At 42.5% G+C, this 26,777-nt stretch overlaps 3 protein-coding genes across 14 annotated transcripts in view; 1 reads left to right on the forward strand and 2 right to left on the reverse strand.

Moving 5' to 3' along the window:
* The window catches only part of LOC118012648 (translation initiation factor IF-2-like), a 22,227-nt gene extending 20,191 nt beyond the window's left edge, over window positions 1-2,036 (reverse strand). Inside the window, exons 1-2 of the mRNA XM_035008340.1 lie at window positions 2,000-2,036; window positions 965-1,533 (exon numbers count right to left, since the gene is read on the reverse strand). Coding sequence (XP_034864231.1) covers window positions 965-1,533; window positions 2,000-2,036 — 606 coding nt within the window. The remainder of the gene's footprint in view (window positions 1-964; window positions 1,534-1,999) is intronic.
* METTL21A (methyltransferase like 21A) lies at window positions 869-13,533 on the forward strand. Of its 5 annotated transcripts, none has more exons than XM_035007278.1 (4): window positions 869-885; window positions 2,454-2,633; window positions 3,250-3,361; window positions 12,180-13,533. In XM_035007278.1, exons 2-4 carry the CDS (start codon window positions 2,487-2,489, stop codon window positions 12,575-12,577), a joined length of 657 nt encoding a protein of 218 aa, XP_034863169.1. In that variant the 5' UTR covers window positions 869-885; window positions 2,454-2,486; the 3' UTR covers window positions 12,578-13,533. The 5 variants fall into 5 exon arrangements, with proteins under 5 accessions (XP_034863169.1, XP_034863167.1, XP_034863166.1 ...); XM_035007276.1 differs by lacking the exon at window positions 869-885 and adding an exon at window positions 1,243-1,326; XM_035007275.1 differs by lacking the exon at window positions 869-885 and adding an exon at window positions 1,344-1,516.
* A 5,918-nt stretch (window positions 13,534-19,451) lies between these two features.
* Window positions 19,452-26,777, reverse strand: part of CREB1 (cAMP responsive element binding protein 1) — a 60,944-nt gene continuing 53,618 nt past the window's right edge. For 7 of the 8 annotated variants that reach the window (XM_035007280.1, XM_035007279.1, XM_035007283.1 and 4 more), the window contains one exon: window positions 19,452-25,582. In XM_035007280.1, the coding sequence (XP_034863171.1) occupies window positions 25,438-25,582 (145 nt within the window). In that variant the 3' untranslated portion in view covers window positions 19,452-25,437. The remainder of the gene's footprint in view (window positions 25,583-26,777) is intronic. The other variant, XR_004679609.1, reaches the window with a different exon arrangement.

Here is a 26,777-nt window from a genome sequence, read left to right on the forward strand (position 1 = left end):
GCCTTTGGAAAGTTAAAGAAATGTGGAGCGAGGCCAGCACGCCCCCTGCAGGAGGGGAGAGGCGAGAAGGGGGTGGTTTAGGCTCGGCCTGGGGCTCTTACAGCAGGAATTACCAGGAAGCGCTGAAAAATACCAATGCTCGGGTCGCCTCACACCAGCGAAGACTTTCCCGTGGCAGAGTCCAGGGAGGGGGAGTTGAAAAGCTCTCGCGTTCATTCAAACGCGCAGCCGGGGCTGAGAATCACCGGGACCGAGCGGCGGCAGGTGGGGGAGGAACTGGGGGTCAGCGTCCGGGAAGAAAAGGGAACTTTCCCGGAGAGGACGCCGCCGCTCCCCGCGCGGTCGCACGGTGGGGTGCTCACGCCAGCCGCGCTTTCCAAGGGCCCGCACCTTGGGTCAGTGGCTTTCGCGTCAAGCACAAGGTCCCAAGGGCAGGTGCGCCAACCACGGGCCCTGGGAGGAGCGACACTAGGGCCTGGGTGTGGGCCTAAATCGCGCGCCCCTGGCCTCGCCGCTGCCCCGGGATGCTTTTCACAACCGAGTCCCGGGCGCCGCGTGCGGACTCCGAGTTCGCGCTCTAGTTGACAAGGGCTTTGTCACTTTTCCTACTCTATTGCCACCAAGTGGCGATTACACCACTTCGGACCTCCCTTTGGTGACGCGAGGACGAATGGGTGACCACGTCTACTTCGGAGCAAACTTTCTCTACACCTGCTAATTAATGACCTTTAACACTAAAAACAGGCAAGCACAGAAATTAGAAAAAAAAAACAACAAAAAACCAAAAAAACCCCCACACAGACACACACAGTGCGCGCGCGCGGGGACGAGAACCAGCTCAGAGAGAGAGAAGTGGAACCAGCACAAGAACCTCGCCAGCGCCAGGCTGGTGGGCTCCCCCTCACCCGCCGCCAGAGCACCCCCCCCCCGCGCCCTCTCCGCGCGCCTGCCCGCGGCTCCGCACCTCGCTCGCCTCGCGCTCCTCGCCCACGCTGCCCTCGGAGTCCCGGAAACTGCTTTGGCGGCCCGAATACCTTGGGGACCTGCGGAGGGAGGCCCGATCCCCTCTCCCCCAGCGTCCTCCTCCGGCGCGCGCCCGGCACCCCTGCGACCCCGCGCCCCGCAGCGCACTGGGAACACCTGTCCGCGGTAGGAGGGACCGGAAACGCGTGTCTCCGGGCGCGCGCACCGCCCACCTCCGCCGCCCGCCCGCGCTGCCGGCGCCCGGCCAGCTCCCGGCTGCCGGCCCTTTAAGGCGGGTGGTTGCGGCGGCCGCGCTCGGGGCGGGGAAAGCGAGGCGCGCCACGCGGGGCTGGCTCCCGAGCAGTAAGTAGAGGCGAGGCCCACCTCGGGCCCGGCCGCGTCGCCAGCCCCGCTTCGGGGGCGGCCGCGGCTCGGGGAAGCGGGCGGCACTCCCGGGGTGGGGCGCGCCCCGCGCGGCTGGGGGACCCGTCCCCGACCGCCCACTTCTTCTACCTCCGCGGGTTCCCGGAGCTCTGGGGCCCGCCGGAAGCGAGTGCGTACCTGTCGGCCCTTTCGAGGAGGCCGGGGTCGGGTTTGGGGGACGCAGGGCAGGCCTCCGAGCCGCCGGACGCCCGAGCCCGCCCCGGGACCCGGGCTCTCGCTCTCCCCGGGGGCGACTCGGGGTTCACGAGTGCCTTTCGCTTCCAGACTGGGCGAGATGGAACTGCGACCATGTCAAAAAGCCGGAGAATCAAACGGTTAACGCTCAGTCCAAGTGCAGTTTCGGGTCCACGGCTGTCAGCGTTGAACGCGCTGAATTTGGAGGGGGTGGAGGGAAGACCAAAACGAAACAGCGAACACTATCCTGCCGACCGCAGCGGGTGGCAGCTGCAGTCCAAACGGGCCCGGACAGTGTCGAAAGCACGACTTTGACTGCGGCCCTGGGCTAGCGGCCCCGCTACGCTCACTCTTCCCGCGGCTCCAGTTCACCCAGCGGTCGCAGCAGAGTGCCTAGGGCATCCTGCGGGAGTCGTACGGTTGTGGGTTCTTTTCCCAAAGACCTCGTTTGGCATGTATTCGGAACTAAATTTCCCTTCCCAGAAGAGGAAGAGCCGTGCAAAAAGGAATTAGACAAAGGCCCCCCCCCGCCCCACCTCTGTTGTCTTCTTTTGAACTTGTGAGAAATGGCTTTAAAAAGCATTTGACGGGGGGGGGGCGGGGGGCGGGCGCCTGGGTGGCTCAGTCGTTAGGTGTCTGCCTTCGGCTCAGGTCATGATCCCAGCGTCCTGGGATCGAGCCCCGCATCGGGCTCCCTGCTCTGCGGGAAGCCTACCTCTCCCTCTCCCTCTCCCACTCCCCCTGCTTGTGTTCCCTCTCTCGCTGTGTCTCTCTCTGTCAAATAAAATATTAAAAAAAAAGCATCTGGGGCTACTTAAGAGAGTGCATTTTTTTCTGGCCAGAGCGTCAGGCAGGCTTCTCTTGCCCAACAGCTTTGAGGGAGCCGAGAGCTGAGTGCAGGCGAAATGGCCCTGGTGCCCTATGAGGAGACAGCGGGAGTGGGGTTGCAGAAATTCCACAAGCCTCTTGCCACCTTCTCCTTTGCGAACCACACGATCCAGATCCGGCAGGACTGGAGACAGCTGGGAGTTGCCGCGGTGGTTTGGGACGCGGTGAGTACCCCACTGGGCCTCTGCAGACAACCACAGTGGATTATAAGACTGGTCTTTATTTACTTATTTTTTAATTTAATTTAATTTTTTTAAAGATTTTATTTATTTGAGAGAATGAGATAGAGTACAAGAGGGGGAGGGTCAGAGGGAGAAGCAGACTCCCTGCTGAGCAGGGAGTCCGATGCAGGACTCCATCCCGGGACTCCAGGATCACGACCTGAGCCGAAGGCAGTCACTTAACCAACTGAGCCACCCAGGCGCCCCTTTATTTACTTATTTTAATAACAGTTTTATATTGAGATATAAGTCATATAACAAAGAGTAAGAAGTGAAACTTGCCAGATTGAGCAGGATCCTGTGTTGTGTGGGCAGTGTCCTTGACCCTTACTGTCCCCGGGAGGGAGCTTGTGGGGCCTGAGGCTGCAGCGTCTGTGCCCGCTCTGGGGGGTCCCCTCCCAGCAGCAGCTGAGTTTCTGCCTGTTGCCAAACTGGGACTGGAACCTTGCAGGGAGGAGAGGGGTATGTCATGTCTTCCTGCTCGTGCGAAGTCTGCCCGAAACCCTTGGGTTCCTAAAGCACTTGTTGACTTGGATCACCCCGCTGTGTTCTGATTCAGGCTGTCGTCCTTTCCACGTATCTGGAGATGGGAGCTGTGGAGCTCCAGGGCTGCTCTGCGGTGGAGCTGGGTGCCGGCACCGGGCTGGTGGGCATAGTGGCTGCCCTGCTGGGTAAGTGCTGTACGCTGGCTCACTCCTTTGTGAGTCAACTCACTGCGAGGTGTGATTGCTGTTTCCTTGACACAGACCGTATTGGTTTCCCCCTTACTGGATTTTTCTGTGCCCCGTGCTTATGAGTCGGCTGCTGGTGCCCTTAACTCCAGCAAACCTGCTTGCTTGCTTCTCTCTTGCTCTTGCTCTCATCCTGTTATTTATACTTCTCACGAGAGACTGCTTTGCCCTCCTCAGTTTATTTATTTTTTTAATTTTGTTTTGTTTTTTAAGCAAACACGTTTATTTGGGCAATTAGAATTGCAGTTGAGGAGACAATTAGGTTGTCTGAATTAGGTTCCTGCCCCCTTCAGTATTATGCCAATAATATGATCTGAAGGCAACTTTTAGTTCAAAGAGAATTCTCATATTCACCCACATAGATTTTTAAAGTTTAGGGGCCTTCCAATCTCTATTGGATTTAACCCTGTTACGCAGGGAGAGCAGGTGGTCTCATTCCTATAGTTCCCTTGTTGAGGAAACTTGGCTGGTTTTTCTCTTCTAAGAAGGGTCGGCCCTGCTGTAGTTTGTACTGACATCTTATATTTAAAAATTGTATTCACAGGGGCACCTGGGTGGCTCAGTCGGTTAAGCATCTGCCTTTGGCTCAGGTCATGATCCCAGGGTCCTGGGATGGGGCCCTGCTTCTCCCTCTCCCACTCCCCCTGCTTGTGTTCCTTCTCTCGCTGTCTCTGTCTGTCAAATAAATAAAATCTTTAAAAAAAAATTGTATTCACAGTATGCAGTCCTGAATTGATATCAAGGTTTTTCATTTTTTTAATTTGGTATGCACACATTAACTTAGGCCTAGAGCATTTTTAAGCTTTTTTTTTTCCTTAAAGATTTTATTTATTTATTAGAGAGAGCACGAGCAGTGGGGAGGGGCAGGGAAAAGGGAGAAGCAGACTCCCCACTGAGCAGGGAGCTGGATGCAGGGCTGATCCCAGGACCCTGAGATCAGGACCTGAGCCGAAGGTAGATGCTCAACTGACTATGCCACCCAGGTGCCCTTAAGCTTTTGTTTTTATTTTATTATTCTTTGTTGACTCCTTTCTACAGCTTCTGGCTCATGCAGTTCAAACTACCCAATGATAGGATAGGCCACCTTCTAAGACACAATATATAACATTTATCACTTCAGTATTGTTAAAATGCAGTTTCAGCTTCTGTAGGTCTGGGGTCAGGCCTGAGAGCCTCCAATTCTAACAAGCTCCCAGGGGATGACGATGCCGACAGTTGGTACTCAGACCACACTTCAGGAGCTGGGATTCCATTACATAGTGTACAGGTACTCGAGGACCCACGAAAGCCCCTCCTTTATTGTGTCCTCTTTCTGGTAACTTTTCTTTTTTTCAGTATTCCTTTCTCTGTTTAGATCTTGCCTTCCCAAATGTGATGGGGAACAGGGGCCGCATGGTGGGGATCTAGGTTTCCAGCTTTCTCACCCTACAGCCCATACAGGCACTGATGAGGCTCTTGCTCATACGCTGCCTTTTGTTAGCCTTAGAACATCCCCATGGGTGTTAGATATTATTTTTAACTTTCCTTTTGCCAATGAAACTGGGGTTCTGTGAGATTAAGCCCCTTTGTGAAGTCCTGGTCAGTGGAGACTTGAGAGTCAAACCAGGCTTGTCAGACACTGTGGCTCTTTATTATCTTTCCTTGACACTAACTTTACTGATGTGAGAGGAATTACCTGGAAGGGAAATGAGGTTTCTTCTGTTTCCCCAGGAGAACTGCACAGCCGTATCAGCTGGTGTAGAGACTAGTTGGCAAAGTGCATAGGTTTAGAGTTATACTTGGTTTTGACACCTCTTTTAACTCTTACTAGCTCTGTGATCTTGGGCAAGTTGCTCAATCTCTCCACTTCAGTTTCCCTATAAAATGGAGATACTAGTTCATGCCATGTGAGGATCCAATGAGATTAGGCATAGGAAGCGGTTAGCTCATTGACTGGCACAAAGCAAATGCTCAAATAAATGTTGATTGCCCCTCTGAGTATTTCTGTTTGTGATCTAGAAATCTGGGTGTGGGGGGTGGGGAAAACTGGGATGAGCTTCTTCAAAGAGGAGCGCAGAGAGAGGGACTGGTTAGTTGTTGCCTCACAAGATGGACGGCTGGGGAGCGGCTGGAATGGAACCACAGACCTTGTGCTCGGGACGGGGGATGCGTGCTTCCTGGCCCGGCTTCCCTGTCACCTCTTTGAATCCTTTCCTGCCACACACAATTCACTACTGCCTGATTTCTTCTCCCCACAGCGCTTGGTCTGCGCACCACCTGTGTCACATTTTGTAACAGGTGGTTGTTCCTTATGTCTGTCTGTCCTGGCCCGCTGAGGCTCCTGAGACACGGGACTGCCCCTCCCTCCGTGTGTCCTTGGCCCCAGACACCACTTGCCACACAGTAGTTACTCAAATAGTTCTGGAGTAAGAGTTGGACAAACTAGAAGATCATGAAAAGTAATGTTTCTTTTACAAAAGTGATGTCACTCTATTTCAAAAATAGCCCTAGAAGCAGAATGAAGAAGGGGGACGACAAACCCATCAAACGTCCTAATTATTCATGACTCTGCAACATATGTACTGTTGCCATTTTGGTGTATTTCCTTCCATTCTTTTTCCTCCACCTGTATTTTTTTTTAAGATTTTATTTATTTATTTGAGAGAGCGAGCACGAGCAGGGAGGAGAGGGAGAAGTAGACTCCACGCTGAGCAGGGAGCCCGCCGCGGGGCTCGATCCCAGGACCCCGGGATCATGACCTGACCCCAAGGCAGATGCTTAACCAACTGAGCCACCCAGGCGCCCTATCTCCATCTGTATTTTTTTTTCTTTCTTTTTTTTTTTTTTATTTGAGAGAGAGAGAATGAGAGACAGAGAGCAGGAGAGGGAGGAGGGTCAGAGGGAGAAGCAGACTCCCCTCTGAGCAGGGAGCCCGATGCGGGACTCGATCCTGGGACTCCAGGATCATGACCTGAGCCGAAGGCAGTCACTTAACCAACTGAGCCACCTAGGCGCCCCCTCCATCTGTGTTTTTAACCATAGTTGTAATTCATCGTTATAGAGGTGTATGTGTGTGCACACGCATGTATATGGACGTACATACACACACACCTGTTTGTCTCATTCAACGCTGTGCGCGCCTCTCCGTGCAGTGTGATTTGCAAACCCATTATTTGTTGTGGCTGCAAAATATTAGGCGTTAGTTTGGAGGTTGAAACCTGAGGGTAAAGAAAACGTTAGTCTTTTAGAAAGGAGGCAGTGAGAACTAGAATAGGGAGTGATTTTGAAATGTTAGATGCTGATCATTCTCCTTCTTAAAGTATTTCCATTTTTCATAACCTGAGTCATTTATTCCTGCCTTCTGAGGAAGCTTCCATTCTAATTCTGAGGGGGAAGGAAGGAAAAGACAGATTATATTAAAAAGCCAAAAAAAAAAACCCCTGGTGAGTTCTCTGCAGAACTTTAATAATGGGTGATGAGATTTTCCTGTTAAAAGAAAAAACAACACCTGTTAATTACTGGGCAGTTCCCAGGCCCTTCTCACTGTGCCCCTGTGTGGTGGGTGGGTCCCCTTGGCGCTCTCTGTGGTGAAATGAAGGCTTGATAGAGGTTAGGAAACCTGCCCAAGGTCACAAAGCTCATGGACTGTGGAGTTAGAACTGGAATCCAGTTCTGACTCTTAAACCCTGGTTCTTCGTTTGAAAATCTCTTTGTACTGTGTGGAAACTATTCTTAGAAAAAACTGTCTCATTTTTAAGATAGGGCTCTGTAAGTTGGGGTGGGGTTAGGGAATCTGGATTTTAAAAGCTTCTGAGGTGATCTGATGCCAACCAAGTCTGGGAACAGTCTTAAAATATAGCGCTCAGGAAAGAGTTGTCTTTTAGTTTTCTGTACTCCTGGTGTGTAAGTCTCCACTGAACTTTCCACTTGTGTTTCACTGAAGGCTGGGTGTCTCTGCCTGGCTATTTCTCAGCACCTCAAACATACGTGTGTTTACATTTGAACTCTTCTTCCCTTTGCAAACTCATCCTTTGCTTTTGTTCTGAGTTAGTGTGGCCACCCCAGTCATCACTCAAGCCAGCGGGCTTGACCCGCTCCCCCAGCCCCACCTCCCTCCCTGAGCCCCGCTGATCTGTCTTCTAACAGTTTCTTGATTCCAGTTCTCCCTTTGCGTGCCCCCTGGCCTGGCTGGAGCTCTCAGCATCTGTCTCCTCCGTAATGCTATGCGCATCCCCACCGCCTCACCTCTCTGCCTCTGCTTTGTCTTCTCAGACCCACTTCCCAGTAGGCCAGAGCGGCCCATCCTCCTTGCAGAAGTGCTCGGGGCACCCGGCTGGCTCAGTCAGTGGAGCATGCGACTCTTGATCTCGGGGTCGTGAGTTCAAGCCCCACAGTGGGTGTGGAGCCTAGTTAAAAACAAAAAAAAAAAAGCCCTGTGCCTCCCCACGGCCTAAGACTCATGAGGCTCTAACCCCGTTTTGCCTGACCCTTCGGGCTCCTGTTTCAGACCGGCTGCACTGTTTGCGGTTCCAGGGACACACCAGTGGCTTCTGGCCTGTCCCTTCTGCCCTGAATGCCCTTTCTTCACCCCTTTCCCCTGGTTAATGCCACATCTTCCCAGTGTAAGCTCAGATTTCCCTTCCTTCCGAATTCTTTGACCTCTGCCCCTCTCTAAGAGGGTGTCCTTTGTGACCACATCATTTCCTGACAACCCCATCTCCCTATTTTACTCCCCACATTGCGTCACAGTTGTGCTTCTGTGTCTCTCTCCCTCCTGAGACTGAGCTCCTAGAGGCCAAGGATTGTTTTGCTCATCTCTGTGTCTCTAGTACGTAGTATGTGCTCCCACGTTCGAATAAAGTAAGGTGTTGCTTACAAAAGTACCAACTAAAGTGATGGTAGGGGTTCAAGCGTTCTTTCTCCATTACTGAGTGAGTGGCCGAGGGACATGTGGTCGTGTTGGGTCAGCTCCCGTGAGTCTGTCATGGGCTAAATGTTGCCACACCCTCCACACACAGCACGAGCCTCCCGGGGGGTCATTTCTTCACCATCTTCACGTCCCTGGGCACTCTGCCCGTCCTTGCTTCTCCTCGCTAGGCTGGATAGCAGGGGGAGGGTAGCCCTCGGCTGATTCCAGGCCCGTGTCCGTGCAGCCCCGTGTGGGGCTCTCTGCTGTGGGGTCTCGCTTCACATCGTGGCTCAGGAACCTCAAGGGGCAGGCGATGCCACTGAGCAGCCCCATCCTGCTTCCTCTCTTACTCTGCTGAGTGTCTCCGTCCCCCGTCCACACTCCCAGCTGGTGATGTTTCTTCTTATTTCACTGAGGAGATTACAGCGGGCAGAAGAGAACTTCTGTAGCCTCCCACGCTGCCTCTAACTCTCCCGTGTCTGGGCCCACCGGCTCCACCTTTGCCCTCCGTGGGATGCTCTCACACGCAGGGTCTGCCCTGCACGGGCCAACCCCCTTCTCCCCTCTTCCCTCTCCTGCATAATCACTTTTCTTCCCTCTTTCCAACTGACCATTCCCAACAGCCTACAAACCTGCTGTCTCCTATCTAAAGAAGAAAAAAAAATCAAATTTTAAGCGGCTGAAAATGTGTAATGGAAATGTATTTTCTGTAGCAGGAAATAGGTAAGATGACCCAGTATATCTCATTATACCAGATAGCAAGGAAGCTAACAAGGATGACATGGGGTTGTGTCAAAGTCCACTGGCAAAAGATAGGACAGTTTGAACATCAATATTGATAATGGCACTGGATTTAAATATATCAAATATGTTTAATCCATGAGTTCATAATACAACAGCAACAAAATAAACCCAATTAGTCATCTTTCGAGGATGCTTAGAAACCAGATCTTTGGAATCTGGTGTATAAAAGGGGAGGGAGGAGCAAAGTTTATCCTATTCAGTTTCTGTACAAAATGAGTAACTAAATAGTAGTTGAAAGAAACTTCCCTTTATAGAAATTTCTCAACAAACAAATGCAAAAGGAATCTAGTGAATTAAAGATCTGGGCACTGGGTATTTGTGCCTGCTCACATCACAAAAATAGAGCCTACCAGGTCCTACATACATCTTGATGAAGAACACGCTACCACCTCTGAAATAGTCTTGCTCAAAAAAGTAAACTCAAATTTACAGGAGACACAGAGGAGCCAGGAACATGCTAAACTACACAAATGGTACAATCAGCAAAATCCAGATTGTGGGAAACTACAGGGCAAATGATCTATATGTTCCCCAAATCACAAGGGGAAGATTCAAAGGAAACTGACAGATTCAAAGAAATCTAAGACCTTTTCCATGGCCCCCCCTAAACAAACACCCAAAAGGAAACCACAGACAGAGCTGCCCTATGCAGGGATGACATCTGGGTGATGAAACCTGAGTGGCTGGTGAGGGGGAGTGCTTCTCAGGAGAGGCAGGAGAGGCTGCTCCTGGGCAGGTGTATTTGGGAGCTGGCCTGGGGTGGTTAGACCAAAGGGGCAAACCACCCGCCTCCTTCAGCTGGGTCATTGTGGTGACCTCTTCACAGGACTCCTTGACCTACTGCTAGAAATTCTGTTAAAGCCTGAAATCATTGGCACTTCTGCTCAGCACTCTCCACTGGCTTCCCATCTCAGAAAAAGCCAAAGCCTTTCTGAAACGTGACCTGTGAGGCCTGCATAGGTCATCTGCCTCCTGCCTGTTACTTCCTCAACCTCATCTTCTACTACTTCATTCCTCATTCACTCATTTCAACCACGGTAGCCTCCTTGCCTGCCCCCCTGTAGGCCTTGGCACTTGCTTTTCTGCCTGCCAGGAAGACTGTTCCCCCTGCGACGCACTCAGTTATACCTTCACTTCCTCCAGACCTTCATCTGAGTCCCCTTCTCAGCGAGACCTTCCCTTTTTGTTCAGTCTGAAATGTCAGCCCCACCTCCCTTACTTCCAGACATTTCACATCTCTCTTTCCTGCTTTATTATCCCCCTAGTCCTTATCTCTAAATGACATACTGGCTATTCTCATTTTAAAAACTCCTCTTACTGCCTGGCTCCTCACTTGAATGTAAGGTCTGTGAGGGTAGGGGCTTTTGTCCCTTGGCTGATGGTAGCTACTTGGCTATTTGTACAATTGACAGATGTTACAGGGGAGTGGCCAACTCACATCAAGATCCTGGCAAAACTCCCGGAACCCCTAGCTGGTTAGCAGTAGCTTCAGAAACCCCCTGAGACAGGCATTGAAAAGGTTTACATGTAAGAAGTATTAAAATGAACACCGAGATGATATGCAAAAGACTAGATCACTCCAGGATTGCCTGCAAATGCAGATTGTTAAGAAAGCCAGAGATAAAGTTCTGAGTCAAACCAGGAAAAGGCTGTCTGTGATTTTTTTTATTATCAGGAGAGATGAGAAGTATCTCCGAATTCTGCTCATTGGGCAGCATGCTGTCTAGCACTGAACGGTCAAAGTGGTAGGAACACTCTTGTAAAATCTAACAGCTTGAGCGTTTTCTTCAGTATCACACTCAGGGCTGTAAATGTCAGGTAGAATTACATAGTGTCCTAACATTACAGGTCAAGATGAGAAACATCAGTCTGAGCTGCCACTGAAATGGTGCTTGCTATAGCTGGTCTGGAGTCCCGTGGGGGATTACCCATGAAGATTACCAACTAAGGGTGCAAATGAGAGGTCATTTTATGAAGAATGAATCACAATGTTAAATTTCAGAATTTACAAGGCCCAAACTAAACAGGATTACACATATTATATTGTTACTGCAGTGCAGATGAGGTATTTCAGGGCCGACCTTACGTGATTCTTTCACCTTAAGGGTAAACTACCAGTTCAGTCTGGTAGTTTACTGGTTCATGGTAAGCAACTCACAAGAAATATTAACGGAATATTGCCTCATTAATTTTATACACCGCATGTAGAAACTTAGCATTTAGAAAACATGATCTCACATTTTAACCTATAGTAGTACTTTGATACAATCTAGTAATTTCTAAGTTTACCACTTTCAAAAAATTATACACACACACACACAAAATACATAATGCTGCTTCCTAACAGCAGATGTGGACTGGGATTTTGTAATAGCCAATTAATCTCTCCCTTGATTCCTTTTTTTTTTTTTAAGATTTTATTTATTTATTTGAGAAAGAGAATGAGATAGAGAGAGAGCATGAGAGGGGGGGAGGTCAGAGGGAGAAGCAGACTCCCTGCTGAGCATCCAGGGACTCCTGGATCATGATCTGAGCCGAAGTTAGTCGCTTAACCAACTGAGCCACCCAGGCGCCCTCCCTTGATTCCTTTTAAAGCTTAGACTCCAGAGAGTGGCCTTTCCTTGTTTTGGGTATCTTGTCATCTTCATAATTATTTGCTCCTAGATTTTTCTTCAGTGGATTCCATTTTACCATCAGGTCTACTGACTTGAAGATCATGACCTAATGAATGAAGTACAGTGGTAGACACCTGTGGAGGGTGGGCCAGCTCTACCTGCAGAATTCAGAAGCTTCAGCTTGTCATTTGGGGACTCTGCATTTTATCGGGAGAGCTTAGCAAACAGGTGTGTCAGAGAGGCACATCAAAGGTTCATGTTTGCCAGTAAGCAGTGCAGAAGGAGCTACTGGTCATTGTTCTGTTCTTCTACAGCCATCCATGAAGGGCATGGTCTTCTGGCTACTCGGTGGAATACTAGACACTCACCCTGCTGTTTAACTTGACCACCTCCCCCGTCCCGACCAGTTGTATTGATGTGCACATAACTGTCTCTCTGTCCCACATTCTAGGTGCTCATGTGACTATCACGGATCGGAAAGTAGCATTAGAATTTCTTAAATCAAATGTTCAAGCCAACTTACCTCCCCATATCCAACCCAAAGCTATTGTTAAGGAGCTGACTTGGGGACAAAATTTGGGGAGTTACTCACCTGGAGAATTTGACCTGATACTTGGAGCTGATATCATATATTTAGAAGAAACATTCGCAGATCTTCTTCAGACTTTGGAACATCTCAGTAGCAACCGCTCTGTGATTCTTTTAGCTTGCCGAATTCGCTATGAACGGGACAACAACTTCTTAGCGATGCTGGAGAGGCAATTTACTGTGAGTAAGGTTCACTATGATCCTGAAAAAGATGTACATATTTACAAAGCACAGAAGAGAAACCAGAGGGAGGACTTATAGTTGACTTTAATTTATAAGAATGTTGTTATTGAATGTGTCAGTGAATGTCTTAGACTGGGAATTGAACCACGTTTAATGAAATGGCTTACTGAACAAAAAGTCTAACCAAAGGTTCTCGAGGGACAAAGTGCATGTTTAAAACAGAGCAGCACTCTGTCCCATTGCTATGACTTTTTAGTCCTATTTGACTCTGCAAAATTTACCATTAAAGGAGCATATGAGGTATCTGTGTCCCATACTGCTCCCTCTTGATACACAATTTCCCCTGATGATATAATGAAGGGCCGTTATAAGGGCGTGGTCAAAGCAGTGAGCTTGTTTTGGTGAGGCTAACCCATGCAAATTATTTTACATACATTCTGAGATATATGTTTAGCCCAGTTTTCTACTCTTCTGAATATAAAACAAGAGGCTTGGTGTATATATCCCCTGAGCTGTTAAAGCTCTTGAGATATTTTTTATCTGCCCCATTTAGGTCTTAAATAGTTTGGGCTATTTGAGAGTAGGATATGAGTTCTCGGAGGTCTCATTTCATGCTTTTTGGCTTAATTTCTGATTTAGGTATATAAGTAAAGGATTAAGTAAAAATAAAATTTAGCTGCTTTTTGAAAACCCCTAGAATCTCGGCCCTCCATGTGCTGTGCACAGGCTGTCTTCTTCAAAAGCTGTAGATTTTCCCTTAGCACTCCCTTTCCTCAAATGTTGTTCTTGTATTTCTTGCCTAGGCTTTCCCCTCCTGTTTGTAATGCATGGGGTGACAATGAAAGCGGTTTTAAATCTCACCCCTTATGGGAAGTTAGCTCCCCGGAGGAGAAGCTCCTTCCATACTGTACTTGTAAGTGCTTACTCCATGTCTGGATTCCCCAGAAGAGGGGGAGCCTCTTGAGGGCCAGGACTGCTCGATCGTGCCTCTTCCCTGCTGCCTCCCAGTAGCCAGTGTCTCAGAGCCAAATATTGGTTGAATGAAAAAGATACATTCCATTTAGAGGGGACTGGTCTTTGGGTTAAATGATTGCTTCATTGTTTTATGATTATCTTTGACAGACTTTATGAAGTCACACACTTTTTAACAGTGTACAAGCTTAACAGCTTCAACAAATTTAGATGACAAGAATATCATCCATGGTATTCTAGTACCAATACCATGGTATTTGGTACTAGAGATAGATTTCCTTTGTAAAACATTAGAAATAAGACCTCCTCCTTCCCCTTAACCTTCAATGACTATCTTGGATGTGAAAATACCCAATACATTATTTTCTACATATATTTTAGAGGTTTTACTTTAATAAAGATGAATTACGAATTAAAAATTCTGAGCATTCTGTGATGTACTGGTTCAACAAAATTCTGATAAATGCACATGAAATAGAAATATCCATAGCTTAGCAAATCCATAAAATGCCAGTAGTGTGCCATGAACATGGATGGTCTTTGAAAACAAGGAGCCGTACAGTATCATCAACACTGTAATGAAAGGCCAGGCCCATTCAGGTATGTTATTAGAAGTATTTTAATTGGAGTTCAGCTCCTTTACTTTAATATCCCTGACTTTGGAGAACAGATATTAAAATGATTGTGGGTGTGGATGGAGACAGGTGGGATGGGGTGGGGGTGGGGAGCTTCAAGATGTCTGGATGCTCTACCAAGTGAAGCAAGCATTAATTGGTGGTTTTACATGTTCATAAAAAATAAGAATCAGAAAAAGGTAATTTTTTTTTGTCTTAATAGAAGAAAATAAAAGGCAAGAAAAATTCAACAGGAATAGTTCGGTTGTTTCAGTGAAAAATCAAGTTTGTTTGTTTTGGCTTTGGGTTTCAAATGTTGTCAAAGGCTAAGTTCCCTGGGGAAATAGAGATGGAGGTTAGGATGCAAAGTTTAAATGGGAATGCTTTCAGATCTACCAATCTGAGGGAGTAAAAGTAGCAAGACTGGGAAGGAGGGAGAAGTTGGGCTGGGATGCAGTCAGGAAAGTCCTCTGAGAACTGAGAGCTGGGATGGCCCTGCAGTTGGGCCATATTAAGGCAAGGGGGAGGGACTTTATATCCCAGCAGAAGAGATTAGTCATTTGACCCGAGGGGCATGACCTTAGGGTGAAGAAAATACCTGGAGAGAATCTTAGCTGAGGGCCATCAACCAACATTCTCAGAAGCTGGGGCAGTGACTGCCTCACAGGCGGTGCGGGGGGTGGGGGGGTGAGGGGTTGGGGAGAGAGGGTATGTCTGGATGGTATGCCACAGTATCCACTATAAATGTCAGTAAAGTTGTGACATTTTTCTCTTATGTTAAGGGATTAAGTGATCCCATAAGCGTGCATTCTAAGTGTGCTTGTTTTATCCTCAAGGATAGAAACCTAGTTTAAACCTACTGTACACTAAGCCTTGATTCTCACATTGCTCAGTTTCTTAGAATTCTTTTTTTTTAAAGATTTTTCATTTATTTATTTGACAGAGAGAGACAGTGAGAGAGGGAACACAAGCAGGCAGAGTAGGAGAGGGAGAAGCAGGCTCCCTGCTGAGCAAGGAGTCCGATGCGGGGCTCGATCCCAGGACCCCAGGATCATGACCTGAGCCGAAGGCAGATGCTTAACGACTGAGCCACCCAGGCGCCCCAGTTTCTTAGAATTCTTAAGACAGTTATCCAGTGGGTATCAGTGACTTTTCCCACAACTAAAGCCAAATACTGGTGCCCGGATGCTATGTTAAAATATATGTATGTATGACATCGGGTTCTTAGAACCACCACTATAAAGTACACTGTCATCTTCTAAGTGGATTACTTCTTAAGGGTATCTTGCTTTAATTCATGATAGATCTATCCGAAGCCCTGGTACTATCTTTGGTTAGTTTCTAGTGGAACATTCTTTCATACAAAAGGATCAGACTTCTAATCAAAACACTTTATCTAAATTAACTGAACACTAAATTGAAAATGCAGGGCAGAATAACGACATTGTCTGGAATGTTTTATCTTACCAAATACAATTTATGCTCCTAGAAGACAAGTGTTAGGTGCCCTCTTCATAAAGGGCAAAAGGGTCAATCAATGTTTACTTATTGCCTAATTTCTGGTTTTTATTTTCCTTTGCCCAAGGTAGGGATAAATAATCACAGAGATCAAAAAATAAAGCATACTCTCAACAAAATTATCAACTTATATAAAAGATTCACCTCTAGGGCGCCTGGGTGGCTCAGTTGGTTAAGCGACTGCCTTCGGCTCAGGTCGTGATCCTGGAGTCCAGGGATCCAGTCCCGCATCGGGCTCCCTGCTCGGCGGGGAGTCTGCTTCTCCCTCTGACCCTCCCCCCTCTCATGCTCTATCTCATTCTCTCTCAAATGAATAAATAAAATCTTTAAAAAAAAAAAAGATTCACCTCTAGTATTAAATCCATTTACTCTCTATGCTTTTAGTTTATGGTGGTTGATAGATTGAAGCATTTATCAATTTTTAAATCAAGAAAATAAAATTTTAAAGTAATTTAAAAAATCACTTTTTAATGTACCAGTATTGGTAAGAGGCCCTTGACCTAGGGCCTGATATCATAGTTGGTGAGATAGTCATGTGATTTAGTGTCAGAGACGTGGTCACAGTTCTTCTGCTACCCCAGAACCTCTACCTAGACAGAAGTAGCATTTTCAAGGTCTTTAACAAGAATGAGGCAAGACATTGCTGTGAGCATGGAGAACCTTGTTCTGGGAAACAAGAGACTTTCTCTTAACACTGACAGGAACTGCATGAAAGCAGGGCAGGCCTCAGTTCTTTTTTGTCACTTTAAAAACAGTATTTGTTAGCTCAGAAGTTTCTTTCCACTCTTAAGTCATGTTATGCTTTTCTTTCTACAACCAGCAAAGTGTTAAAATTTAACACTAGAAAAGCCGGCATGCTGAGAAACTGTTTCCTGGCTGAGAACAATTGCTTCTGAGGAAGATTAGAAGGGTAAACCCTGTGAAAGAGGTGTGAAAAGAAAGGCCTACCTACTACAAAGCCTTGTGTCAAGGCTGGTTCTGCTACTTCTAACTCCTAAAAAAAAAAAAAAAAAAAAATTACATAGACTATATATAAAAGTTGACATAAAAAATACTTAATAACATATTTTTATTAATTTAGCAGACTCTTAATGCCGAGGAAGCAACCTCCAAATATGAATACAACCATACTTAATAAGTAACAATTTCCACTTTTCGGTATCTATCCTAAAGATAAACTAGCTTGTATTTATACTAACTTGTGTGTATCTGTAACAGTCAAAAGTCACAACCTAAATGTCCACAAAAGAGGGTGCTTACTAAATAAACTATGAGATATCTATATAATGGGATACTGCACACCAGTTAGCAAGACTGAGGCAGATGTACATATACTGAAATAGAACTGTCAAGACACATTCAGTGAAAAAGTACCATTTATGTAAAAAGGGGAGAGGAGAGAATAGACATTGATTTGCATGTACATGCACAGATTGTCACTAAAAGGATACACAAGAAACTGCTTCTCCATTTGTAGTTTTTACCAAATGTACATACTACTTAAGGAAATGAAGTGAAAAAATGAGGACATTATCAAGAAAGTGAAAAGAAAACTTAAGAGAATGGGAGAAATAATTGCAAATCATATTACCTGATAAGGGTCTAGTATCCAAAATTATGTAAGGAACTCCTAAAACTCAACAACAACAAAAAACAGTATTAAAAAATGAGCAAAGGACTTGAACAGGTATTTCTCCAAGACATACAAATAACCAACAGACCCATGAACGATTCTCAACATCATTAATCATTAAAGAGTTGCAAGTCAAAACCACAATGAGATACCTCTTCACACCAATAAGGATGGGTATAATTAAAACAAAAACAAGTAACTAACGTTGGCCAGGGCATAGAGAAATTGGAACCCTCATACATCACTGGGAGGAGTGTAAAGTGGTGCGGCAGCTCAGGAAAAATTTGGCAGTTCCTCAGAAAGTAAACATAGTTACCATATGGCCCAGCAATTCCACTCCTAGGTATCTATCCAACAGAATTGAAGACAGGGACTCAAATACTTGCACATGAATGTTCGTAGTAGCACTATGCACAATAGCCAAAAAATAGAAATATCTGAATGTTCATCAATGGATGATTGGATAAACTGTGGCACATAAAATGGATTATTATTCAGCCATAAAAAGGAAGGAAGTACTGGTAAATGCTAGTGTGGAGGAAAACTCAAAAACATGCTTAGTGAAAGAAGCCAGACACAAAAGGTCACATATGGTTCTATTTATATGAAATATTCAGAGTAGGTAACTATAGAAACAGAAAGCAGATTGGTGGCTGCCAGGGGCAGGAGGGAAGGGAAAATGGAGAGTAACTCTTTAATAGGTACAGGCTTTTATTTTGGAGTGATGATGTTTTGGAACTGGATCTACAGGTGGTGGTAGCTAGCACATTGTAAAGGCACTAAATGCCACTGAATTGTTCACTTAAAAATGGTCAATTGTGTTATGTAAATTGCACCTCAATTAAAAACAAAAATAGCATTCAAGTGCCTGGAAATACCTTTCCTCTTCACTTGTTAGGCCCTCATGAGAATTCTAAGCCCCAAATTTGGTCAATGTGCATAAGAGGTGGAGAAATTAAAATGCACAATGAAAGGATAACGCTGATTAAGGCAATGCTTTTCTGGGTTTTTGCCTTAAGCATTTTAGTGGAATAGTGGCATCATTTATAAGATGGAAAAAGCCAGCTGAAGGATGAACAGATTTAGATGAGGAGTTAGAAGTTCTGTTTTGCAATCTGAGTGGAAATGACAAATAGGAGTTTGTAGCACAGAGCTAAAATTGTATAAACGTTTTAGAATGGGTTCTTTGCTGTGTCTTGGACAGCTTCTTGAGGGCAGGGACTTCTTAGTGCCCAGAAGCGTGTCTTCAAGTATTTGTGAAATAAGCAAGTGACAACAAAGGTACGGATAAAGAGAAAATAGGTACTCTATGCTTTTATTGGAGCAACGTGAACCTGAACAACATGGGTTACAAGGAGAGTGACCATAGGTCCTGATTTGCTCAGCACAATCCTGGTTTACCCCTTTTGTCCCTATTAATTAGTATCACCCTTTCACTCTCAAAAATGTCTGTTTGCAGAATAACTTATATGGTCATGCTCTGTAGAAAAATAATAAAATTCATGTAATGCCTTCAATACTATAGCAGGTATAACAAGCTTCATAAACATGTCATGGTAATTTTTTAAAAAGTACTTTGGAAAAAATGCAACTGCTTATTTTCAGAAATTGAATCAACAGGAGAGAATCTTTTATTATGCTTTAAGCAAAGAGCAGATCAACCACACCCCTTCCCATTTCCTTCCATTTTATATGATCACAAAACTTTAGAATTACAAGGGGACCTGAGAAGTTATCTATTCTTATTGTTCTTCCAGTGCAAACATGCATTTTATGACACTGGAGACAGCTGGTCCTATGTCTCCCATTGGTTTTCTCAATAGGGAGGTAACAACTCCAAATCTTCAAATAGGTACTGTTCAATCTTACTGAACAAAGAAATCTTGTGCTAAAAATGAGGAATACAGTAAAATTAAATAACTGAAAATATGTTCTTGTTGCTCAAACTAGTTTTCTGTTGCTGTGCCAACAAGCTTGTAAAATATTCTAACATAAATTTTGCTCATTTAACAAAAGTAATAAAACTAAGTTCAAGAAAATACAGCTTAACACTAGTAGTAAAAGAGAAAACATAGAGATCCCATCCCCAAAAAAAGAGACTTACAGAGTTTTTAAAAGCATGTTTATGTGACTGCACATAAATGTGTGTAAAAAGGGCATTATGACAGTTGATACCACAAAGATTACAGTAAGAAAAAAGCACTTTATGACAATATTTCACAAATTCACAAGGATCACTTTAATATACAAAGCAATTGCTACCATTCTGAACACAAAGCAGCTAATATGTACATAGTGTTAATAAAATGCATTATAACCCAGTACATTTTCTCTCTTTACACAGAGCACAAAAAGATTTAGGTAAAAAAATTAAAACAGGGATGTTTCTAGAATGTAGGGAATTTTTTTAGAAATGTATTTCCCTCATTATAGTTATTTATTTAGTATTCAACTCCAATAGCAACATCAGAGTTAAAAATCAATACCCTGTTTTGTGCTGATAGTTTTGGGGGGAGGTATTCTTTACCCCAATCCTCAAGGAAAAATTGAAACAAAAACCAAAAACATCTTTCTCTCTAGAAACTTCCCTGATTATTTTGTTTCTAAAAAGTTTCAAGTGATACATCTAGGTTAGAAATAATTCCTTTTGTGGGTGGGGATGACAACTGACATGTGGACAAATCAGTTGGGGACAACTCTACATGGAAAACTGCTAACTAGCACTCTTCTTTGCCACCCCTAATAAATCCATACTCACAGAACAATGTTGACAAATTATTTCCCACTTTTAATATAAATAATTTTATTACATACACAAATTGGAGTGGCACCTGGATAAAAATACGTCTATAAAGCATTTACCAATTCAATTTTAAAAACATAAGAAAATAAAACCTCCCCAACACAATGATAGATCATTTCACTTGGCCAACTAACATAAGATTATTATCTGCAGGGATTTTCTTCCTTCCCTACCAATTTTTAAACTATCTCAGATTTACACTCACATTTCTGAGATGCTCCTCAGACAGAAGCTTGGACATGCCATACTTCTATAGGCAAGTATCATATAATGCCTATATAAAGTAGGTAAAATCTGAATTTCCTACTGTTTGACCCTTTTCAAAGACATTTCCCACAGATTGTTCATTTTTCTTTTACTTGCTGGTGAGAATTAAAAATGTATCATGTTATGCCCAGCTAGGACCTGCACCCACAGTACCAGAATGCAGACAGGTCAATATCTTCTCTCTGTGCTAAACAACTCTGCCTGTTTATAATATCATCTTGCTTCACAGGCTTTGTTCTATTTTTTTTTTCTATTTTTATTTTTTTAAAAAATAAATTTCAAGCTAAAACACCTGAAATATAATCCCTCCATTCAAACATTATCTGGTCCCTCTTAAAGTTTGTCTGCCCCCTGAGGACACATACAAAGGCTTAAGCTACATTCACTAATCAGTAAGAACTTATCAGAAGCATATGAGACAGATGGAACTTCAGCACCCTGTTTGATTTATTTGAAATTCTTCCATACTGACTCAGCTTCATGATATGTTCAACCCCTCAGGGATTAGTGCCTCTCCTAGCCATCAATTCGAGAAAGTCAAGGAAACCAGTTCCCAAGTACATACAGTGACTGTGCAGTCAACTTAAAAAAGTCAACATATCAACATTAAAAGTATTCAAGATGTATGCAAACCATCCAACAAAAGTTCTAGTTGTGCTTTGTACAATTGAGTGAGCAAACGTATCCCCCAACTCTTCACCTACAGTCTTGCTAAAGCACACGGCACTTTCTCCCTTCTCACCTGACATCAGTCAAATTTAGGCAGCATTTCTTTGATGTTAAGAAAGCCAATTTAAAGTGAAAAAAACCTTAGTCAAATGATTACATGTGGTCTCCATCATGACAGTAATTACTCTGAAAAATATTTTACTGTTCTGGACAAATTCACGGATATCTTGATATCCTACAGACAACATCAATGTTGGAAATAAATATCTATTCACTCAAGTTGCTTTTCCTTCTGTCTTTATCCATGATGAAAAAGAGTTAACATTGGGTCCAAACTCATCTTTTAATTAACTGGGCTAGTCAAATCTAATTTCCTGTTATTTTTCTTTTACAGCTATTTATAAGACTAGCCTTTAGGTGCTAAAATATTTTAATGAAAAGTTTCCATTTAAAAAGTCACATGATTTGAAGAGAGGAGAAAGACATAAAAAGTCAGTTGACAATTAATTGATGAGGGAACTTCTCAAGTTGCTAATACCCATCTGGGTCATTTTTAAAAGTGCAAGTTACACCAAACATTTACAAAGAATACAATGTAAATATAATCCAAATAAATATACAACTTTTGTATTAGGTCAATGGGAAACAATATACCGAAAGTTTTCAGAGCCACAAAGGCAACAAAATAAAGCCTCTTGGAATAACTGAAAAGGTGTGTAACTATTGTTCTTATAACCCACTTTAATTCAAAATCTTAACTTTACCATATTAGCCTTATTTAATCCTGCAAAATGAAGCAGCCTTTTTGATCTTCAAATTAAAGAGACCAATTTATGCTAGTAGCTGACTGTAGCTGATCATAAAATTAAAAACATTTAAAAAATGTCAAGAAGAAATCTAGATTGAAGTCACTTCAAGTAAGTAAAAGCATCCTGGTTTAAACAAACTTGTTGTTTCTTCCTAAGCCTTTGTATGATTCCACATGTCACCCCACGTGGTCAAAATGATAGTAGGGATGAGGCCTGAGAGACCGAGAGAAACTTCAGCCAGATGACCTCTGATCACACAGCCTGCCTGACTGGTGTGCACTTTCAGACACTAGCGCTGCTGCTGACCTACCATCCAAAACACACTTTCTGACAAAATCCCTGCTCAAATGAAAACACCATAATTCCTCCCCCAGGATGAGTTTTGAAAAATCAGTGGTACCTTTTAGAAGCTATCTTCAAAACGTTCTTACCACTGTTATAGCTGCCAGAGACAAAGCATAAAAACCAAATACTTCAGGGGTGGGGGAGTTTTCAAGTGACTAGTAACATATGTAAAAGTATCAAGCCAAAGAAAACTAACAATAAAAAAAAAATACTTGGAAGAAAATCAGAAGACAAAAATCAATGAGTGCTGGAGTAATGCAGTCCAAGAAACTACTAAAAGGGATGCAATAGAACACACAAAAATGTAAAATTTCATCTGATCTCAATATACTATAATACTCAGCATTCCTGACTTAAGAGCTCTCAGAGCTTCAGATTATATACTGTATGTATTTATATATATGTACACATATATTATACAAATGCCATTCCCCCCCCATAATATCTAAATGAACAGAGCACCTATGACAATATGATGGTTGCCAATATGGTACTTGAGTTTGAAAAGAATGAAATTAAAATTATATCTGATATCAATTTTTTAATAATGTGAACACATTGGATCTAGCCCTTTCTAAACCACTTTTCAGTTAAACACTATCAAAGCTTGAAAACTCATAAGAGTAATATATCAAAAATAAACCCCTCCCACTTCATTTTTATTAGAGTTAATCTGTCCTATAGATAAAAGTGCCACATGGCCCTATATTTGCAAAGTAAGCGATACCAAACTTGCTATTTTCTAGGCAAATCAGTAGCATATGTACAGATTCCTATGATGATGTTTTCATTCCCTTTTGGCCAATATGAAGAGAAAAAACATTTATTACTGGTAATGTGGCCATATATTATAGTTCTTGGCTACAAGATTTTTTTTTAATTATGTCATTTTCTTAATAAAGATTCTCAAAGTTGCATGCTTTTTTAAAAACAAACACCCTTTTTCCAATTCTTGTAAAAAAAAGAAAAGTCCGCACAAAAGATGCTTAATTTCTATCTGTATAAACTGAAATACCTTCAAGTCTCTTAAAGGGTCTAAAACAGATTTAGCAACAGAATATATTTCTTACCTCACCATGAAGTAACTGACTTCAAACCAGTGCAATCTTCCTCAAGGTACAAAGGACCTGGTATTTATAAAAACTTATAAATTCAACCCGCTCATACGGATGTGACTGCCTTGATTTATCGGGGACTAAGAGGACCATCAACTTTCCTAATTAAACAGAATGCCTCAACTTTTGGAAAACGGTTTACTTTAGAGAATACAACTTGCTAAATACTAGGCAATTTTCATTTATAAAGTTTATGACATTCAAAACATTTTGACTCATTAAGAATTCTAATTTGTGAACAGACTTGTGATTTTGCTTAGTTTCTGTTGAAGTTTGGAAAATGACATATCTAAGCTGGTATACAAATAATTTTTACGCTACAACTTTCCCCATTAGCTCAGCAGGATAAACATCAAACTTTACAGCCGTTTGAAAGCCTTCTTGAGAATCTGGTGAATTGTCCAAATATAAGACTACAATCACTCAATTCTTAGAATGATGCTCCTTCATAAACTCTGTTCACCCTTGAAAAAAGACAATGGTTTGTTACAAACAAAAATATACCATATACAAATATTAATTAAAAATCTTACTTTTCAAAATGGACCCAATAACACCCATGACTGCATATTTTGTTAACATATTAACAAACAATGTTTAAAAGTAACCCATGACTAAATATAAAACATTAATTTTCTATACTCTTCTTTTAAAAGGAATAACCTCAAATGAGAAATTATATCTAAGATTATGTCATTCTCCAATTTTCAAAATCCACCTTAATCCTATTTTTCTTTTAAAGGGTAACTTTTAGATTTATCAAGCCTAGTGAATAAGATGAGTAATTAATAATTAGTAGTAGTACTGGAAACAATGTATGATACGTATAAATACAGACTATTATAGTCAGGGATTCAAACAGGTAGCTCCTTTGCAGAATGACAAAGGCTATACAGTATATTGAAAAGCTAAAGCACAACTATCCTTTTTAGGAGAAAACAAACCAAAAAAATGTTTTGCAAGAAGGACAATCCAAATATTGTAGTACAGCAGTCATTCAAATATGTCTGAAGAAAATAGCCTTCCTTGTGTACATCTAATACTGTACTTTTTATAACTATATCCTTACAACTTCTTTCATTAAAAAATTCACCAGAGATACTCTTAAAGTATGTTAATATGGAAAAGATTTCAAATCAGTATTTTTCTACAACACATTACATTTTATAAACAAATATATCATTTTGTTTTATTTAACATCTTGAAGGCTTTCCTGTTGGTGGTATAATGTAAGTGCAAATGTGAACAGTTTAATTAGAAATATCTTTTTAAGTAAATGAGTGACATAATTATTTTCTGAAGGCGATGACAAAAACATTTATTTAAAAACCTTGTTATATAACTCAAGGGGCTGGTTTACTAATGAGCATCTTTTTACTAAGAATTTAGTACTAACTAAAACAAGCTTTGTACTTTTATTTACTTCAATTTAATTTAAAATTAAAATACAATGCTTTTTCATTCAGTTGGTTACTTCTTTTAATGTATTCAAAAATGTTGAACACATACAGAACTGAATTAAGAAGCAACAACTGCCCTATGGAAGAGCTATAGTTAACACAGAATGTTTTTAAGAACCAAGGACAAGTTTTCAGTATTGAAGAAGAGAATGTACATAGAAAGCACTCCGAATTCATTCTTAATTTCTTCAACACCATACTAAAATTCTTTTTTAGAGGGTATGTTCCTTAACAATTTTACATAATTCACAATGAAAATGTGAAAACATGTCAATTTGGCAATCAACACTTCTTCATTGCACCTTACTTACTTTATGCATGCGGCCCACACATTACTTCAGCTCAAGAGGCTGGGGTAATTCTGTCCCTAAGGCAATCAAGGAGCTCAGCACAAACCTTGAAATCATTTTTAAAAAATTTTCTTTTCCTCATTTCCCCCATCAATTTACAAGTAAACAAATGATTACTTCTTGAAGAGGGAGGGGGATGAAAAGCAGAAGTCTCTTCATGATTCCTGGTGCTGAAAATTTCTTGAGGGGAGAAGTGGAGGCAGGTGTTGGAACATTCACAGTTTAATGCAAAAGCACAAATGAATGAAATTCTGTAGTTGCTTTCAGGCAGTTTTGCGCATAGAAAAAAAGAAATGTTTAGAAAATAAAATGTTTATTTTGTCTTTCTTGTTGTGGCCAAGCCAGTCCTTTTCCACCGTAACAGGTGAAATTTAAATCCCAAATTAATCTGATTTGTGGCAGTAAAGGTCCTTAAGTGCTTTTAGCTCCTCAATGAGTGTCTTATTTTGGTTTTCAAGCACTGCCACTCTGTTTTCTAAACATTTCACATATTCTTTCTTCTTTCTACGACACTCTCGTGCTGCTTCCCTATGAGCAAAAAGGACAGGAAAAATTATGCAACATTTATTTCTATATCATTTATTTTGGGCTAGAGTACTTCTAAATATTTAGCTCAAAGCAACAAATATTTTAATATATTACAGATTAGGCATTTGAAAAAACTTGGAGACGGACTCATATAAAATTTTAATATACAATTTTGATTAAAAAAAAACACAAACCCAAATGTGAGAACCCCACAAACAATGAAAAGAGCTGAATCACTTAAAATTTAAAATTATCGGGCGCCTGGGTGGCTCAGTCGTTAAGCATCTGCCTTCAGCTCAGGTCACGGTCCCAGGGTCCTAGGACTGAGCCCCGCACCGGGCTCCCTGCTCCACGGGAAGCCTGGCTTCGCCCTCTCCCACTCCCCCTGCTTGTGTTCCTCTCTCGCTGTGTGTCTCTCTCTGTCAAATAAATAAAATCTTAAAAAAAAATTTTTTTAATTATATCACTGTTTATTGATATGTTCTGTATCACACCTATAAAACTTGAAATTCTATCAATAACTAAGAAAATACTAAGGCTAAATGTCAGAGTGAAAAACATCCTAAATTAAATAGAAAAATCTCATCAATTCATCATTTCAGGGCATTAAAAAAAAGTCTAACATGAGTCTCTTCCACAAATGATGTTGAGAAAACTGTATATCCACATGTAAGAGAATGAAGCTGGATCCTTACCTTATACCATATACAAAAACTACTTGAAAATGGATTAAAGAGCTAAATGTAAGACCTAAAACTATAAAACTTCAGAGGAAAACAGGGGAAAAGCTTCAAGACATTGGATTGGCAGTGGTTTCTTGCTGTGCCACCAACAGCAGACAACAAAAGCAAAAATAAACAAATGGGGCCCCATCAAACTTAAAAACTTCTGTTCATGAAAGGGGACACAATCAACAGAGTGAAAAGGGAACCCATGAAATGGTAGAAAATATCTGCAAATCATATATCTAATAGGACTTAATATCTAGGACATAAAAAGAACTTTTACAACTTAACAAAATAACTCGATTAAAGAATGGGCAAAGGACCTAAATAGACATTTCTCTAAAGAAGATATATAAATGGCTAACAAGCATATAAAAAGATGCTCAACACCAATCTAATTATTAGAGAAATGCAAATCAAAGCCACGATGAGATACCACTTCACACCCTTTAGGATGGCTACTATATTTA

The sequence above is a fragment of the Mirounga leonina genome, unplaced genomic scaffold (assembly GCF_011800145.1).
Source record: "Mirounga leonina isolate KUSES-001 unplaced genomic scaffold, KU_Mleo_1.0 Mir_151, whole genome shotgun sequence".
In the NCBI taxonomy this organism is placed as follows: domain Eukaryota; kingdom Metazoa; phylum Chordata; class Mammalia; order Carnivora; family Phocidae; genus Mirounga; species Mirounga leonina.